This window comes from Cryptotermes secundus, unplaced genomic scaffold (assembly GCF_002891405.2).
Source record: "Cryptotermes secundus unplaced genomic scaffold, Csec_1.0 scaffold448, whole genome shotgun sequence".
Classification (NCBI taxonomy): Eukaryota; Metazoa; Arthropoda; class Insecta; order Blattodea; family Kalotermitidae; genus Cryptotermes; species Cryptotermes secundus.
The window spans coordinates 52,302-72,721 of record NW_019731577.1 but is presented as its reverse complement, the minus strand read 5'-3'; the positions used below and the strand labels follow the sequence as shown (position 1 = coordinate 72,721).

The 20,420-nt window shown below is 34.9% G+C and overlaps 2 protein-coding genes across 8 annotated transcripts in view; both read left to right on the top strand.

Annotated features, from left to right (window-relative positions):
- LOC111867153 overlaps nt 1-12,075 on the top strand; it is a 79,597-nt gene extending 67,522 nt beyond the window's left edge. For all 7 annotated transcript variants that reach the window (XM_023856736.2, XM_023856735.2, XM_023856734.2 and 4 more), the window contains 3 exons: nt 61-183; nt 4,125-4,397; nt 5,546-12,075. In XM_023856736.2, the coding sequence (XP_023712504.1) occupies nt 61-183; nt 4,125-4,340 (339 nt within the window). In that variant the 3' untranslated portion in view covers nt 4,341-4,397; nt 5,546-12,075. The remainder of the gene's footprint in view (nt 1-60; nt 184-4,124; nt 4,398-5,545) is intronic.
- Nucleotides 12,076-14,039: 1,964 nt separating this feature from the next.
- LOC111867155 (PHD finger-like domain-containing protein 5A) lies at nt 14,040-20,119 on the top strand. Its single transcript, XM_023856741.2, has 3 exons — nt 14,040-14,185; nt 18,738-18,928; nt 19,697-20,119. Exons 1-3 carry the CDS (start codon nt 14,134-14,136, stop codon nt 19,784-19,786), a joined length of 333 nt encoding a protein of 110 aa, XP_023712509.1. The 5' UTR covers nt 14,040-14,133; the 3' UTR covers nt 19,787-20,119.
- The last annotated feature ends 301 nt before the right edge of the window (nt 20,120-20,420 follow it).

The following is a 20,420-nucleotide window of genomic DNA, read 5'->3' as shown; positions in this document are numbered from 1 at the left end:
TGAATTCTTCATCTGCTGTTCTGTTACTGGCTGTTACTAACTCTTCGCCATATTTTACAGTTGAAACGACGGCAGCTACAGCTGAAGACACAGTATGATGGGGTCCCACCAGGCCTGGTGCTGCTCACACTTGTGTTCAAATGTTGTCTGGACTGCCTAAAGCCACCAAATTCACAAGGAGAGGTAATATTTAGCCATTGAATTTATTTATCCATTTAATGCAGTGCTGCAGTTTCACATCTGCAGTAAAATTATTTTCACAAAAAGAAGGTAAGGCATACAGAATGGGGACACGTGGTAGTGTAGTTGGTTGAGGCACTATGCTATAAGCTGGAAGGTCTCGGGTTTGATTCCCGATGAGGTAATTGGATTTTTCAATTGACCTAATCTTCCCAGCCATACTGTGGTCCTGGGATCGACCAGCCTCTAACAGAAATGAGTATCAGGGATCTCCCTGGGGGTAAAGGATGGCCAACACGTAAGGCTGACAACCTCACTGCCATCTGTGAGGCAATTGTCTATAAAATGTGGGAGCCTCAATGTCTCACAACCCTATGAGCTTCCATGGTCTGTTACAGGGATAGCTTTACCTTTTTATGCATACAGAATATAATGGGTAGAATATGTACATTAACTAATCATATTTTAGAAACGTTAGAAACACGCAATCATTCATTAGGAATTTCTTGTGATTTGACAAAAGCATTTGACTGTGTGAGTCATGATATTCTTTTGAGTAAATTAGCAACATACGGCATTGGTGGTAAAATAAAAATATGGTTGAAGTCCTATCTGGAAAATAGAAGACAAAGAGTTGAACTTTATAATAATGAGAATGGAAAACGCTGTTCAGACTGGGGAACTGTCAAATATGGAGTGCCACAGGGCTCGATTTTGGGTCCTTTGTTGTTTCTTTTATATAGTAATGACCTTCCGTTAGCATTAAGTACTGACAGCAAGTCATTATTGTATGCCGATGATGCAAGTATATTAGTGTCGGGTATTAATATCGATGAAATTCAAGAAAGGTCTAAACTTATGTTAAATTCCTTAAGTAACTGCTTTAAATACAATGGCTTATCCCTAAACTTGAGGAAAACTAAAGTGTTAAAATTTGAAACAATCAATCGTGACAATATGCCTGTACATTTAAAGTACAAGAGGAAACTCATATTAAATTTTTGGGCATTGAAGTTGATAAGTTCTTGAATTGGAAGACACAGGTTGAATCATTGTTACCCAGATTGGGAAAGGCATGTTATGCAATACGAATTATGAAAACATATAGTAATGTTACAACTTTATGTATGTTTACTTTCCATACAGTACGGACAATTCTTTGTAAGATGAGGCACCGACTACACTCTTAATTAATTTACAACATCATGCGCCTCCTTTACATTCTTATATAAATGAAATATTCGAACTTCCAATTGGTCCATAGAAACGTATGAAAAGTAAAAAATCAACGACCGATTCGATGTTGTATAACATCAATCAAGTTTTATCTTGTTTTATACAATAACTTTCAGTTTTTTTTTAATATAATCTGACTTACTGTATTTTTACAGAAAGTATTTTAACATTGTATCCAATCTATTGTACAACAGTTCAATGGTATATGTTTGTTAATATGTGTTTGCCTGATGATGGCCGTTAGTGGCTGAAACATGTAGCAAGGCCATAGCTGGGCGCTGACCCTGATTTCTTCTATATGTTGTGTTTTGACGGTCAATAAAAGAGTTGAATGTTACAACACTTAAAATGATGTACCATGCATACTTTCATTCATTCATGACAGACTTTTAGGGAAAAAAGAAAAGAAATTGAAATTGGAAGACAAAGCTCATCATATTGCAACTATTGATACCAGCCCTTGTAATTACTTTTAAAATGGCACCACCTCTATTTCAGTATACAGAACCAGACCTCAAGGGGATTTGTAAATATGTTCTTCAATGAATTTAATATTAGTTTGTAAGCAAATATTATGTCCCTATCCAAAAACAGGATAGGAGTAGATCTGACTCCTGGAATGATATGTTCTATTCCAGAATACTGGACAAATATCAAAGTTAAGAAATATTGTAATACTAACTGAAATAGATGTTTGTAAATCAGCTGTACTTACACAGTTACCATTGTAGTTTCTTTAAGTGTTCTTTGTTAGATCTGCTGTAGGAAACAGGAAACAGATATAAACTGGTGAACAGTTATATTTTAATATAAAATCAATGAGCGCAACATATATAATATTTGAGGTTCTTATGGTTGTGTCTTTAAAGTTTATCATCTATCTGGAACGTGACACTATGCAGTCTTATAGACAGACATCCCCATTTTCGAGGAAATTTCTGTCTCCATCTGCAGGATAGAAGTGTGAGCCATATATGTAATTGATACATGCAGATACTGGGGGAGAGAGATCAGGGCCCATAAAATCCAATAGGGGTAAGGAGGATACTGTAAATGATCCTTATAATAGCCAATATTGCACTTTCCTATGTCTTGATTTGTATATTGTTACATACTTTTGGCTGTGTGTAACTTATAGATGGGTTTTGGATTGATGACCGCATTTACTGCACATTTATACAACTTGTTACTACGATTCACAAACCACTATAAGACACACTATGTCCTCTCTTCTGCATCATCTTCAGCTCTCATCTCAAGAGACTCCCTCAGTTATATCTCTCAGTCAAAGTCAGAGTCAAAGTCACGTTGTGACTGACGGTCAGCCAGTCAGTAAGTCTTGGTGTCAAGCCCTATCTGGGGCTCATAACCAGATATTTATTAGTCTTTGTCAGTTATGGTCTTGTTTTCGTGGGGCGCCCTCTCTGACGAGAGGATGGGTCTGTCTCTTGTATATGCTACTGGCTCTTGCCAGCTCAGTCTTTCTTGGGTCCGAGTCCCTTGGGACTCGTGAACATATTTTACTGTCCCAGATTTGAGACTCCCCTTTTTGTTGCCTCCTAAAACTTGCAGGGTCACGGTGGAGGTATTTGATCCCACATCCACAGGAAGGATATCTCTCAGCTGCCTGAGATCCACCTTATGCAGCCTTGAGGCTGTTCCACAGAAAACACCGTTTTCTAACAATTCCTTTGTTGTTATAGAGTTGTGTTTACCTTCCCATTGCATAGAAATGGTAGCTCTTCTATTGTTATATGCGTGTTTATTTCTATGGGAACCTGTTTATTGGGGTGTTTCGAAATGAGCGTCTACTCTGGCTGTAGTCTTCCAGCTTCCAGGCATCATGTCACAATATGTTTTCCTTTATCTCTTCTCTTCCCCATTTTTATACCTACTCTACCTTCTGAATCACTCCCTGTTTACGTTTTTCCTTTTCTCCAAATGACTCTGCCTAAGAAAAAGGCCCTTTAAAGGGTCACTGCTTCCTTACTCTGTTTCCCACAACTTCCATCCCCTTCTGTTGGTGTACTCAGAGTGTTATTTTTCCCATTTTCTCTACCCCTGGAAAACAACCCTTTCATGATCCTATACACTGTTCTCTTTTCTCCTGTTATTACACTGAGGGCACCTGTCCCATCCTCTGTTTTCCTATATCCATGCACTTTTCTTCATTCAACATACTCTTCTACCCTGAAGGTGGAAGCGTCAGATTTCTCTGAAATGTTGATAATGATCTAAGAGACTACATGGCATCCTACCCAAGAAGACAGTAATCTCCAAGAGCATAAAATATTTGGTTTAAATACAGCAGTAGCAATTAAGGTAACTGGAGAGCAGAGACCAAAATATTGCAGGTCTGACCTTTAATGGCTGGAGGACACACACACACACACACACAAAATTGGCATAATGTAAACATGTATGAATTTGTTTGAAATTGTTTGAAAAATTATGTTTTAAAATTATGACAATATTCATCATAATGCATGAAAACTTAGTGTTTTTAATTCTGATCAAGTTTCAAGAAAATGATCTGTTTACATCCTCAGGGCAGCAGGGGAATTTCTCATCCCCTGAGCAGCATTTAACCATTCTCTGGCCCTTATGTAGAACTCTACCTATCTAGACAGAGACCCAGAATTCATTTAAGCAATGTGTTTTAAACAGAGTGGAGTTATACAAGGTGTTGTAAACTGATTCTTTTACAGACTGACAGCCTTTTTTTTGTGCTAACATCTATTGGACGTGACCTGGAAAGTGAATTGCCAGGTCAGATTCCAGTTCTACTTGCAAGTGTCCGTGATGCCTTCCTTAAAACAGCGACCATTCCAGCAGTAAAGAAGACACTGCTGCAACTGATTGAATTGCATGCTTCCCGATGGCAGCTACCGGCACCTGCAGTCATGTACTACACTGCTCACTAGTTATACCTCTTGAAGGATGACAACGTAGTATGGACAAAATTCAGCAGACTAGTTAAAGTAAGATACTGAAGCCATTTGTATTTTGTTTGGCTAACAATACTTTATGAGTCAAGGAGAATGAGATGGGCAGGGCATGCAGCATGAATGGGGGAGATGAGGAATGCATATAGGATATTGGTGGGAAAGCCAGAAGGAAAGAGACCACTGGGAAGACCAAGGTGTAGGTGGGTGGACAATATTACAATGGATCTTAGAGAGATAGGATTGGATGGTATGGATTGGATTGAGCTGGCTCAGGATAGAGACCAGTGGAGGTCTCTTGTGAAGACGGTAATGAGCCTTTGGGTTCAGGACACACACGGGAAATTCTTGAGTAGCTGCAGATTTGGCTTCTCCTCAAGAAGGGCTCAGCTCTATAAGTATGTAAGTAAGTAAATAAGTAACAATACTTTACGAGCTCTGAGGTTCTCACAGACGTGAACATTCAGATCATGTCTTTTGGGGTGTGACATCATTTATTTTCGTAGGGAGGTACCAGCATTTCTGAGGAACTTGCAGAAGGCTGAGTCAAGTAGGTGAAATGGTACCTGACGTATCAAGAGGAGGATCAGAGTTACGAAGGAACCAGTTGCAACTGGTGGCCTTGAAAAGGGCTGCATTTTCAATATGGAAAGAAGAGAAACTGCAGGGGATGGAAGGTTGGGGGAAAAGGTTTCAAAAAAGGATATTTACATGGGTAAAACAAATTAAGCACTACGCCATGAAGGTGTGTGGATGTATAGATCCACATTTTCTTGACTCAGCGCTAGCTGGAGGTGAGTTGTCAGCTTCATGCCATGGCCGCTTTATGCCCAGGGCTTGAGCCCCTGGTACCCATTGGATAGGAGGTTGGCTGACACCAGAGCCGGCCTGGACGATTTGAAAGAATATTTACATAAATAAATTAAATAAATAAAGGAATGGAACAGAACTGGGTGCCCGTAGGCCTGGTTTATGTTCTCCCTTCCCTACATCATGTGTTGTTTTCATTCACTTGGCTCACTTTCCTGCCCTGAAGATGAAGGCAGCAGCTGCCTTGTTACCAGTCTACTAAGTTAGACATCACATTCCACCATTTTGTGAACTTAAAATCGTATATGCAAAGAAATGGTATTTCAGAACTTTTTAATCATTTCGTACAGCACTGACGTGGAATGTATTCTCAGTTTCCAGCTTTTCTGCTGATGGACGAGTTTGACATGGCTGGTGTTGTACTGTGTTTCATCATATCTGATAAAATGAACTACAGTGGCTGAAATATTTCGTCTGAGTTAACAACAGCAGCATCTCTATTTCTTCAAAGATCTTGTGGACATTAGTCATTTTGAGTGTACAAACATAAACATTTATATGCTGCCTAAGAATTTATTACATATTTAATTTCTACCAGTTAATAGAATTGTAATATTTATGCTTTAAATTATTTCTGTATTATCTCCTTTTGTTAAAACTGCCATTAAAACTGTGAAAATATAACAGAGGTTTGTTACAGGTATATTGTTATGCATTGATGGTGCTTTAAAATGGATTAGAGCAGTGATTTCAAAACTGTGCTCTCTGAAACCACTGGGTTCTGTGAGGGGTTTCAAAGGACTCTGCTAATTTAATTACAAATACTTATCAGCAGTAATATTCTGTTTAAATTATAAATTGTTTCTGTGTCCAACTAATAATTTTATATTTAAGATTTGAAGCTTTCACATGAAGTAAATGCTGTACCTGCCTTCCCAAGGTGTAAAGGATTGAAATTGGTGACTATGTGACTATGTCACAATTATTGATTTGGTATCAATTAAATTGAATATTAAATGAGGGACGTAAAATGCTAGTTCTACTATATTTCAGCAAGATCGGCATTGTTGACTTGGGATCTTTGAAATTTAACATTAAATGAGAGAAAATCTTGAAGCAAGGAACTGCAATTTGGCTTTCTGTGCCTCAAGTTGTAGGCTTAATTTCTCAAGTTATCTTGTATCAGAATTCTATAATTATCCATGTTCATTTTAATATTGCATTATGTAATTGGTAATTGCACCTAAAAATGTAATTACATCAGAGTTTTTGTTGTCATGTTTTAAAACTTTGTTCTTATAGTGATGTAGTACCCTAGCATTGACATTTAATTCTTCATGTGCAGTGTATTAATTGGAGAAAGTTTTTTCTCCTATTTCCTGTTCATTATAAATATTTTTCTATATCTTTAGCACATTTAATAAAAATTATTTCTCGCAGTAAACATATATATTACTGTAATTAAATTGAAAATCACTGATAGATATTGGCAGTGATACATTCTCTGGGCTGGCTAGTAGGCACCATAAGGCCACTGAAACTGCAGGAATATGAAACAAAAAATTTATTTTTTCCATTCAGTATAAGCTCTGAACATTTGCATAAGATAAGCTGTGAACACAGTGCAACCTATATGCCATACCATTTTTAAGTGCCCAAGGAACTGGGTAAATTCACTGCTCAACAAGAGGTCCCAAAAATGTGCATTTGTGCATGAGTTGCGATGAGAAAGAGAGAGAGAGTGTGTGTGTGAGTGGAGATGAGGATATATTTCTGTTGATATTGCCAAATTATATGGTTGTACTATATTAGCTGCTTTCCAGGCCAAGGTTTTCAACTGGGTGTTTGTTAATGTTCGATTTTATGATCCAAATTCTTTACATAATCTGAAAACTGAATATCTTTAAAATATATAAAAGGTTTAAATTTGTTTTGCTACATCAACATCCCATACATTTTACCGTTGTTAATCATAACATGTCCATCACTTCACAAGACAGTTTAAAGCGAGTTTAGAATGGAGAATTTTGACTGTAGATGGTCAGCCTACAGTATAAAATCATAATCTTGTTTCCGTTTTTTTTTATGATGTGCCTGTTTTCTTTCTCAGGCAAATGCTATTATTCTTCTCTTCATTCATAGTTTTCACCAATATCCAGGGCTGTAACCAAGCCTAGAAAATTCAGGGCCAGTGTACTTCTTTTAAAGACACTGGTGTGTAATATGAAGGTGTTCTAGCTCATTTAATTTCCAACCTCTGGAGTGGAAGTGCCATCTTCTTTAAGCATTTGCCTTACATGAAGATGTTTGTTGTTCAGTTCTGCATTTAAAAGTATACAGCTATTGTTAAATACAAGTTAAACCGGCCTCATATCATCATTTCTTTCAACTTGGAACTGTGTGCTGGACTGCCCTGGTAATCTTATTTTTAGAACTACACCCCTGTCAACATGTCATAAAGATACTTTGATGTAGGTTACATTCATCTTGTCTGTGTTGTGTATTCATTAAATTACATATTATTTGTGGAATGTATTTGAAATGAGTATATTTGTGATCTTGAAACAGACTGGCTAAATTTTGATACAAATGCTAAAAGTAAATTAAATTTAGTTAGACTGCAACATTAACACTTTGGAAAGATATGTATTTGTGGTACAAAGAAATACAATGGCACTTGTCTAGTAAAAATAACAGCTTTCATACTTTCAATTTTGATGTCTTTTCTGCTGTTACTGAGGCAAAATAAACGAAATTAATTTTAAAATTTTAGCAAACCGTGACACAATACATGATAAGGAAGTAGTTAGCAAACCATGTGATTATGGTCTTCTGGGGTATGATGTTGTATAGTTTGGTAGATGGGTACTGAATTTTTGAATAAATGTGCTGCCTCAATCTTCAGGTTAGAAGAGTGACAATGGAGGCAGATGGATGCTCCAAAAAATTGATACATACTCATAAAACTACATGATGTCACATGCCAGAAGACTAATCTTAATACTCACTGCCATGAGAATCTTAAAACTTGTGCACTAAATCTGTTTTTCAATTTGAAAGTAGATTTTATCTGCAGCATTGTAAAGATCTGACATTTGGAACAGTGGAAAAACTTTGTGTAATAATACCACCAGAATTCGTTGGTAACAGTGAGTAATGTGTGAGTCTCATCATTTGGAGCATAGAAATTTAATTTTGTTTGCTTAAAAGAGAAATTTGGCCTGTATTAGATTGGAGCTGCAATTTAATGATCCATGGTCACACCTAAAGATGTGACAAGCAACTCCCAGTTCAGGTCAAAGAATATAGCACTGATGTCAAATTTTTGTTTGACCAACAAAGATCAAAGTGTGCAGATGCAGTCAGAAACAGTGTGGTAGTGGAACAGTCCTTGCAAATTAAACATGCAATTGGCAACATGCCTGTCCAACACATGACTGTCATCCAGTGCTGTTTCATGGACAGCGTTAATGTCAGTTTTGGCCAGTGCTGTTTGAGGCAGACAGTGCTGGATGCTGATAACAAAGGATAATTAAATCGTGCCTGGACTGTAGTTATGATTCATTTAAAGAGAAGACTTGAGATGGAAAGTTTTAGTCAAGTTTCATTGTACTTGTTAATGTGCTAACATATGTGAAAGATTAATATATGAATATATTGTATTTTTTAATAAGGCTTCATGGTATATTTGTGTTAATCTTTTAACTACTTTAGTCGCATTAGTCATGATGAAGGTAAATTTATCATGCCATGTCTGCCGTCCTACAAATTTCTGCTTAGCAGAGCAGTCACAACTTCTAGGACTGGATTATAGTGAATTTAAATTTAAAAACTGAGTGTTCTAATAGAACAATCAGGATCACCCACAGGTGTAGAACATTCTGTGGCCACTGGCTTAAAATATTAATGCATTCACTGCCAATCCCATGAACTAACGAATTTAAGTTTTCTGTGTGGTGGTTCTAACCTGTCAAGCAATGGTCTGTTGCTGCTAAGTACATGAATGCAATTTTCTTCTGCAGATGTAACTCAGATTTAGAGAAACCTTAAATATTACTTCTCAAACCCTAAATGAGTTGAAATATGTAGGAATGATCAAATTTTTTCTTGTGCATTCTCTTACATTTCCATTTTGAATGTACAAAGTTGAATATCCAATTTTCATGAAAAAATTTATGATCCAGAAGGTAAAATCTCAGTATGGGGGAATGGCAGTGAAGGTGTTAATGCCAGTTTATGAGTAAAGATTAAGAAGTTTTTCCAGACTTGACCTTCTTCATAATTTCCCATTCTTTCTCTTTGAATGATTTTGGATGCTTAGAATAGTTTATGGAAAATAAAGACTGCTCCAAGACAAGAGGCTTGGAAACATTTGTGGATGGTCTTGCATTGAAACAGAACAGTATGGTCCAACAGACTATATAATGTGGACCACACTGAAGTAGTTGATTTTGTGGTGAATGCAATAGTGAGGTACCATCATATTATATGCTTCCAGAATAATGTGCCTTATCCTTGACTAGAACAACAGCTGCTTATTTATATGTAATTGTTGCTTTGTGGTTATTTTATTTCATGAGTTTATAATGGACTTAAGTTTGGTTTGGCAAAACACACACTGTAGTCAATTCATACTGTAATTTGACTAAAAAATGGACGCTAGAATCTTAACATTTTGGCCACATATATTGAAAATGTATTGGGATATTTGTAAATGTGCTAAATAACAACTATGAATGATATCTCAGACACTTCTTACAGAGTTTTAAATATTGAGGTATGTCAACATAATGTTCATTATGCAACATAGACACCAGTATTTTAATTTTATGAATATGCTTTCTTTTTTGTGTTTTATAACATTAAGGTACTGTTTGAAAACTTACATAGATGGATTCTGAAATTAGGATGAGACTTCCAGATGAACAAGTAACTTTTCTAGATTGTGTTCTCCTGGGTTGTGAGACTATGCAATTTTGTAGGTTTATGCCAACATTTAGGAAGGAAAATCTGTTTCCGTTTCAGGGTTAAAGTAAGTTGGGTATGGCTACCATTGGTTTATGTAGACAGTCTGTAAAGATGATGGTCACAGAGGTCCATAGGAAAGAGGACAGATCTTAACTCTGGGCCAATAGGAATTATGAACAGAAAATGTGAGGAAAAGGATCATTTTTAGAATTCTAATATCAATCTTCACAAGAGGAACATGGAACTATGAGAAAGGAAGGTAGTCACCCATCCAAGGGAGGGGGAAAGGAGACAGAATTTAACATTTCATTCATGTACCTTTCACCCTTCTAAGATTCTCAAAATATTTCTTTAGTTTATTAGAAAAGAAAAGTGGAAAGCAGAGCAGAAATTTTGTGTACAGCTTTAAACTTATCACCGTCTGTGCCACAGGAGTGATATATGCTCCTGTATTGATGGAATTTCAAGGAGAGGGCAAATTAATCATTATCCTAGAAGGAAACTGTGTTATTAGTGTTTAACAGGTTTAGAAACTGAGCTACTATTTATCTTTCAGTTATGTAACAGACGTGGAAGAGGAATAGTAAATTACAATAAATTGAAGAAACCCCACACACGAACCAGAATTATTAAGTTGGAAACCAAGGAAAGAAGTAATAATAATAATAATAATAATAATAATTGATACCACTAATTTTTTTCTGGGGCAGCCAGAAAATTTGCATGCTTTCAAGCTGTTTATGGATGTTCTTGCAGATTGTCCTAGAACTGTCTCTCTGTTTGAAACATAAGATTGCATCAAATTTAAAAATAATTTTAATATTTCATATATTTCCTTTTGTTTTTCAGTTACTTTTAATCAGAATTCCAGAGGCAAGGGGAAGATGTATCACTTTTCCCACACCCTGAGGTACCCTTGCTAGTGAAAAGAATGTTATAATTTTACCTTCATGAACAATACATGAACAATCCAACAATACAAAATTTTCTCATTTCCACAACTTGCTGATTTGTGAAAATATGATTTAAAACTGGAAAGAGACTACAGGCATTGAAAATACAAAATTAATTCTCTCTTAGAAGTTATGAAACATCTGGTCTAGATTTCAATATTGAATAATTTTATGTGAAAGAATATTTCATAATACAGTATCTAATTGTTTATGTATTGATGAACATACTTATTTTATTATGTTAATCACACCAAAATATTATTATACAAAAGGTTTTAACTGTGATCTTTATGTTTGAATGGGCTACAGTGTCAGTTATGTTCTAACCAATTGTTTCTTTGCAATATAATGTAGGAAGTTTGAAGGATTGAGGTTATCAAGATGGTTTGTGCCATAATGAATGTCTGTGGGGTCATGCCAAGTATTAGAAACAATATTTATTGTCCTTAATCTGAAGTTGTATGTGTGATTTTTAACTTCTTAATTTAATATCTGCCTTATATCTGTGTGGAACAGCTATCACACCATCATTATAGGTATTCATTTATTTGTATATTTATTCATTCCTAAAAAGCTTCTTTCACAGTGCTTGAAAAGTGGAAACAATCCTCATATTTATAAAATATGTTATGAATGTCGATGCACGTGCAAAACTTGAATCGCCAATTTTGTACAAGATACATCTAGTCTTTAGAATTTCATTTAAAACACAGTTGCTTGAAACGTTAATAACTGTATTTATATCAAGTACTTCAGAGTCTTGGATTACTCTTTAAATTTGTTCACATCTCAAAGTTGGGACCCCTTCAATCACACCCATTAATGAGTAGGACAGCCTACAAGTTAAAATGTATATGTATTTACATAAGAGGTAAGAATTAACATTGTATACAGATATGGGGTAAATTAAAATATTTCAGTGCATAATATTATTGAATAATTGTAACTTGGAAAAAACAGAAATAAATTTCTTTTCTAAAATATTAATTTATTCTCTGTCATTATTGAATATGTGATTCTTATTATCAGTTTCATATCTAATCTTAATGACTGATGTTTTATGTCACTGTTTAGAAGTTTGCTTTGAGGCATTGGTAGTTCTAGGAGTTGTACAGAACAGTTCTAGTGAGACATAAACATTTGTGTTGCATTTTTTATTTTGACAGCAGTGGCTATGAAGTGTCCTTTTTGGGATGTGACACTGTGCACTCCAGTACTAGTTCACTGAATCATAAGCTGAATGTATTGCATGCATCTTCTAGGACTGGGTTAGGAAATCTTGCTTGCTTCTAGTTGTTTCCATGACACTCTTCAAACCATGAAATGATGGCACTGTGTTCTATGAAATGTGCCTGAACTTGTACTGGACTGCAAGGCAACACATTCTAGATGTCCTAGAAGATAGTATTCTTAATATGAATTTTTTGTTTTGGGGATGTTTCTGTAACTGTTTCTCCATTCCCTTCAACAGAACTCAACACGTAAAAGTAACACACACAGAAGGCAATCGTATGGAAGAATATTTATCAAGTAGCTTCCCAGTGAGATACGGAGTCCCCAGGGATTGGTCCTTGGCCCGTTACTCTTCATCTTGTATATAAACGATATCCCACACCTAACACAAGGCAGAGCAATAATGTATGCTGATGACACATCAATACTGAATGTAGGGCAAGATATGAATGAGCTCCAAATTACAACTTCAAGTAATATAGGAGTGGTAGAGCAATACTTTGAGACAATTTATTTATAAAACCATCTAAAACTCACTATATTCTCTTCCAGACAAAACAATGCAGTTAGGAAAGTAATCTAAAAATCCTAATAAAGAACAGGGAAATATCAAATGTAAAAAGCACAAATTTCCTGGGGGCAGTAATAGATAGTACCTCGAGCTGGGAATTACGTACATATTGAGAAAACCTGCAGTAGAATTAGCCATAACCTGTTCATAATTAACAGGCTATCTAAAATATTCAATTTAAATGAAAAAAGAATGTTTTGTTTTGGTTTGATCTATTCTCATCTATCCTATGGAATAACAGTATGGGGACATAGCGCTAAGACCCTCACTAGAAGAATTTTTGTACTAAAAAAAAAGGGCGGTAAGATACATTGCAGGGCTAAAACATCTGGAATCGTGCAGGGATAGCTTTAGAAATCTAAAGATATTAACAGTATACTCACTATATACACAAGAAACAATCCTATATGTAAAAAAAAAAAAGTGTAACTGCACAGTGAATTAACAAATACATGCACATAACACAAGAAATAATAAAGACTATCATATATATGGGCACAACTTGGAACTTTATAATAGTAATTCTTCAAGTCAAAGTCACATTGCGACTGATGGTCAGTCAGTAAGTCTTGGTTTCGAGCCCCATTACCGTTTGACAGTTACGGTCGTTACGGTCTTGTTTCTGTGGGGCGCCCTATCTGACAAGAAGACGGGTCTGTCTTTTGTATATGCTGCTGGTCCTTGCCAGCGCATTCTTTCTCGGGTCCGAGTCCCTTGGGACTCGTGACCATATTTTACTGTCTCAGATTTGAGACTTCCCTACGAGTCGCAGGGTCAGCGTGGAGGCATTCGACACCGCCTCCACACGGGTGGGGACTCAGTAATCCTTCAGTAGATGGCTGTATCCTTTACAACAAATTGCCTAAGAAATAGAAAACAAAACTCAGTTCAGAAGGGAATTGAAGAAGTTACTTATTCAGAGGTGCTATTACTCAACGGAGGACTATTTGAACAATGAATTCTCGAATATTGGCTAATGAAAGTATAAGTAAACTATTACAGAACTGAACCGATTATTACTTTAGAGTGCAGATCGCAGATGTCCGTACTTTCCAGCGAGAGTACATGCAATCTATGCAGTCATCCACGGATTAGTAACCAGCTAAAGCCAGCAACTGCCTACGGATCGCAACAGATCGTATGGTTGTAGGATTGTAGACCTATGCATAAAACGGAAGAGATGGTGGCAGGAGTAAGAGGACATTGTTTCCGGAAATTGAGTTAAATTCTAAGCAACATGGCGAAACATCATCCAGATCTAATATTTTGCAGAAAACAGCCAGGAGTCGGTATGTATATTTTATATACCATGTATTTTTCTTAATATGTTTGACGAGAGGATTTTTTTTAGTCTAGGAAAGATGTTGCATTGTATTTTCGTAGTATGTTTGAAGTGAGAATTTTGTTTAGGTTAAGGATGACATTGCGTTGTAAATTTTTGTAATGTGTGTGACGTGAGGGTTCTCTTTTGGTTACATACATACATAATTCATAAATTCACTGATCCGTTGTCCGAATTGGACCGGATATTGAACTCGTCAAAATAAGACTTCATTGCAGAAGTGCAATCGTGTCAACAGCAAACAACCACACACAACCAGAAGCACCAAATAACCATAATTTACATTGTCATTCATAAACAAAATTACAAGGAATATAGTTATTAAATGTTTTACGTGCTTAGCAGAAATATATTCATCTATTGAATAAAAAGCATTTGTTTTGAGGAAACTTTTCAGTGTGCGTTTAAAAATCTTCACATTATCACTCATCCTTTGTATATTTCGAGGAAGATTATTATAAACCACAATGGATGACTATAACACGCCTCTCTGGATTGAAGATAATCTCACTGATGACACATATAGCTTTCCAAACTGTCTAGTGTTTATACGATGAATATTATTGTTGGTTTGAAAAAAAATGCGATTTCTAACAACAAACATCAATATAGAATAGATATATAGGCTAGGAACCGTTAAAACACCCAACCTCTTAAAACCTTCTCTACACGACTTTCCAGGACTCAATCTCAGTCGCTCTTTTTTGGGCAACAAATAAATTTTTCATAACTGGAGAAGAACCCCAGAATATACTACTATATTCAAGCTGAGACTGATAATAAGAAAAATAGACCATTCGAAGAGCTTGTTCACCGGCAAGGGATTGTAACTTCCTGAGCATAAAACACACTCTGTATTCAGTTTCTTTAATATTTTTTCAGATTGTTTTTTCCAGTTAAGTTAACAATCTAAATACATACCTAAAAATTAACATTATCAACATCTTTAAGTCTAAAATTATTATATGTTACTGATAATGTATACTCTGGAGTCTTAGGAGTCACAAATTTAATCAGGTGAGTCTTACTCAAATTAAGTACCAGATTGTTATTTCAAAACCAGATTGAAACCATAGTCATAACTCTATTTAATTTAATATTCAAAGAGTTTAGGTCATTTGAGGTAATTAAAATTGTTGTGTCATCAGCATACAAAATAGTATGTGCTATATCCTTAAAGAGTTCCTGGAAAATCACTAATATAAACATTAAACAACATTGGTCCCAGGACAGATCCCTGTGGAACACCAAACCTTACAGATTTTCATTCAGAGATTGTAGTAGTCGAATTACAAGTATGCAGCACAACTCTTTGCATTCTATTTTTAAATAAGTCTCCAACCATTTCAAAATAGGCCCTTTGACTCTATACTTCAACTTTTGAATCAACAAATCATGACTGACACAATCAAAAGCCTTTGTCAAATCACAAATATACCTACCACAAACTCCTTATTGTTCCATGCTTTAAGAACAGTATCAGTTAGATTAAAGACTGTGTTTTGTGTAGAAACATCCTTATGAAACCATACTGCTCAGGAGCCAGGATATCATTTCTTATAAAATGCTGTTTAAGCCTGCTAAACACTAATATTTCAAGTAATTTTGAGAAATTTGTCAATAAAGATATCAGTCTATAGTTGGCAATTTCAGTAACATCACCCTCTTAAAACATGGTATAATATTTGCATATTTCAATTGGTCAAGACATATGCCCAAACTTACAGAAAGATTATAAATATAAGCAAGTGGTTTTGCTATCTGTTCACCACATAATTTAATAATTTTGACAACCCGTCATATCCACAAGAAGATTTATTTTTTTAATGAATTTATTGTGCTTAATACTTCTGCCTCAGTAATTGGAATATTTACAATTTCAGAAATCTTATCTGTAGAGTACTCACATGACAGTGGTAAAAAACATACATTATTAGAACTCTGACCAACTAATTTGTTAACTGAACTCAAAAAAATAAGAGTTAAATGGCTTAGCTTTATTCCTGCTATTGATTATTACATGGCCTCTCAATTCTGAATATGAATGTTTTTTCTTCGACTCTCTACCATTTTCTCTCTTTATGATTTTCCAGGACTCCTTGGATTTATTAGATGCAGCCATTATTATTCCCTCAATATATAACTTTAGCTCTTCTGATAAGTTTTCTCAGCAATGTACAGTATCGAGTATCATACTCCTTTAGGCCTGGGTAATTAGTAGATCTAATCATCAAATACAAATACTTCTTTTGCCTACATAAAATTTTAATTCCTTTAGTAATCCACCCGTTAGAGTACACCTAATTTTTGACAAATTTCACTGGAAAACATGTTTAAAAAATCGTTAAAAAGATATTTAAAAATAGATTAACACTTTTGTTAACATCAAGATTACTTAAAACACTTTCCCAGGTTCGCCTACTCAACATCTCACTAAAAGTTATGATGCCAGACTCAGATATAACTCTTCTTTTAACTAATCCACTCTTATTCCTGTGGCAGTTCACAACATTACTGACAGTCAAATACTGAGCATCGTGATCTGAAAGCCCATTGAATACTGAGTACACCTGTAAAGTATTTAATCTGCTGTAATCCAAAAATATACTATCAATAGCAGTACTGGTATCAGTTGTAATCCTAGTTGGAAATTTGACAACCCGAAACAGGTTGTACGTCTGAAATAGTGAAATAAGCTTAAGAGATCTACTTGAATTCTCTAAAAAATTTACATTAAAGTCTCCAGATATTATTAATTCAAGTTTAGGCTTGTAAACAGATTTCAGTATTAGTTCGAATTGCTTAATAAATTCCTCTACATTTCCACAAGGAGATCTGTATATACATAGTATTATAAAATAATTATTTCCAATATTTAATTGGACTGCACCGGCCTCAATCACCTTTTCTGTGCAATATTGTGTTATATCAATTGGATTACAGTCCATATCCAATTTACAGTATATACAAACACCTCCCCCATTACTTAATGATTGTGAGAATTGGGAGGTTAAACAATAATTATCTGGTTTGATCAATAAAAGTTTCTGCTCAGTTAATTAATGTTTAGTTATACAAATTACATGTGGGCTCAAGTCATGACTAATTAACATACAAATCAGTTCATCAATTTTATGTTGTAGACCTCTAATATTTTGGTGAAATAAATTAAAAGAGCTTATCTTAGTATCCTTAAGTTTAATCTTTGGTGCTTGACTAAGGTCACAACTACTGCTTGAGGTCTTCAAATTCAATACATTTTGAGGCATTACCATAAAAAATCATCACCCATATTTACTAGTCATCTTCTAACTCTCTTACCCAGCACCGGGGAGATCATTCATTCATTCATTGAGTTTAACTACCTCCTCTAATAAAGTTCCCTGAACTTCTTCAAACTTACAGCTTTCATCACTTTTCCTTTTTTCATTTTCCACAATTTGATCATTCATATTAACATCATCCCAGTCTAAAGATATGACTGCCAGCTCTTCTTTATTTAGTTTCGTATCAGTGAAAGAAACTAACTGTTTAGCTACATACTCCTTACCTTCTGTGTTCAGGTGCATGCCATGGCTTGTATGAAATTTTCTATCATAATTAATGACTATATAATGCACATGGTCTAACACTTTCAGATGCTTACCCAACCTTCTATTTTAACTATCAATTTCTTTATTCACACATGACCGATCCACCAAATCTCATCTTTTGGGTAAACTGAGAACTATTACATTCATATTTAAATTACTTTGGACAAATTTACTAACTTGCTTAATACATTTTTGGGTTTCATTCCTATATACTTCTTTTACACCTCCCCAAATAATTAAAAAATCATCTTTCGTTAGGTTTCTAATTTCATTCACAATAGAACTAAGGATCACTTCCATATCAGCCCCTGATTACACTATTCCTTGAACTACATAATCCTTCTTTAAGTTATGTTGCAGTTCCCTCGCCATTCCTTTGACATGACTATCACCAACTATTAAAATTCTCTTATTTCTTGCCCTTTTCACTATTATGGTTTTATCACATCTTAAGGTTTTCTGTTCCAGCATTTGAGATCTTCCAGCAGATTCATCAAGATTGAGGTTATAAAGTAGTTGAAATTGATTATTTAATATCAGCACCTCTTGTTGAGAATTTACTAAAACCAGTCTTCTTCCACCCTTAGTTACTCTACACCAATTAACCTCGTTTTCACGGTCTTTAAAACTTTCTATCCTTACTAATAAAACGTTAATTTCAACTTGTATAGCATCTTTCACCACTTGACTGGCTCGCTAATTCTTGTAGATTGCCAAACTCTTCTAGATCTTTTCTCAAATTTTCGATCACTTCACAGCTTACGCAATTATAACAATGATTACTGTTTATAATTTGAGCACATGAATCATGGGAATGTCTCAAATTCAAATTATTTTCACATCGTATGTTATTGCGTTGTAAAGTGTAATTTTACTAACCATTTGCTGCTAATTATTCTGTTTTAGCTATTGGCCGATTGTGTGAGAAATGTGATGGAAAATGTGTTATATGTGATTCATATGTGCGACCGTGCACATTAGTGCGGATTTGTGATGAATGTAACTATGGATCTTACCAAGGCCGGTGTGTAATCTGTGGAGGACCTGGGGTGTCGGATGCGTACTACTGCAAGGAGTGTACCATTCAAGAGAAAGATGTAAGACGAAATAGAATAATAACCACTACTGCAACACACCAATTAGTATTTGGTAAACATACCAAAATAGGATGGCCATATAAAAATTAATTAATTAATATAATGATGATTCTTGTAACTTATTTTAAGAAATGCTTTCTAAAATAATTAAATGTGAGCAAGCACATAACTATATATAATAAAACTGCATCAGAAATTATAATTCACAGTTCTGTTAGATGTAACACTGTGTATGGTGAAAAGTAAATTTGTTTAATAGACTGTAGTCATTGAATTATAATGTCAAAACTTACCAAGGATTTTTATAGTAGTTTGTTAACTTTTGTTTCATGTGTATTTTTCTAAGGAAGAATGTACACATAAACAATTTCTTTATTAAAACCGTCACAACACAACTATATTGAGGTCAGTGCCAAGTTGTGATGGTTTTAATAAAGAAATTGTATATTATAACACAACATGATTAATGAAATGAAAATTGTACACATAAAGTTCATTCAGACCTTAAACTAAGATCATAGACCTGATAGACATTATTCAGAGGTTACATTTTAATTTGTGAAGAAGTAAGTACATCAGAATCAGTTTCAGTGGTACGGAGGTACAGACAGGCACAGTTTTCGGAGAAGGCATTTTGCACCATTTGAATACACTGAAATGAAAATTGTTGAAATATAGTTTTAATTAGACTTATGTGTTAGTTACTTTATCAATGTGAATGTTATGTGATAACTGTTGTGTTACTTTTCTTTTTTATTTTCTTTTCAGCGTGATGGATGTCCAAAGATTGTGAATTTGGGTAGCTCTAAAACTGATCTGTTCTATGAACGGAAAAAATATGGCTTCAAACGGAGGTGAAGAGGCCGTTGAACTTCTGTACATTTTATTGATGTGGATTGTGAGGAAGTTTGACTGTAACAGCTGAGTGTAGCAATGCCAACAAATAAGTGTGTTCCACAAATGTAATGAAGACTTCTCAGGGAATCAACCATGTCAGACTGAAATTGGTGGCCAGTGTTTCTGAAACTTTTTCTGGAATGGAAATGTATTCCATCTTGACATGGCTGGCTGCCCAAGAGGATTTTGCTATATTTGTTTCATGTGTAAGGTTCAAATCCTGTATTCGACAAATGTCTTCTGTTACGCTGTATGAAATGTGACATTAAAAACCTTTAGTTCTCTACTGATGTATTCACTGTACCTTATATGTAGTAAATATTTCATTAGTAGTGTAGCAGTATAGTATATATATAGCTTAGCAGGTAAGATCCCAGTATTGTGGTGTGTCAGTGAATGTGTTAGTGAGAAGTGTTTATTCGTTCTGTTGTCAATAATTTTTCTACTCTGTATCTTGTGACATTAAGATTTTAATTTAATTTGTTATTGTTTCTACTCTGAATGTTTTATCACTTCTTTCAATGCTTCAATATTTCTCTCCTCTTCTTAATGACCTTGGTTTTGCTTTTAACATTCTCGTATGATAGTATCATTT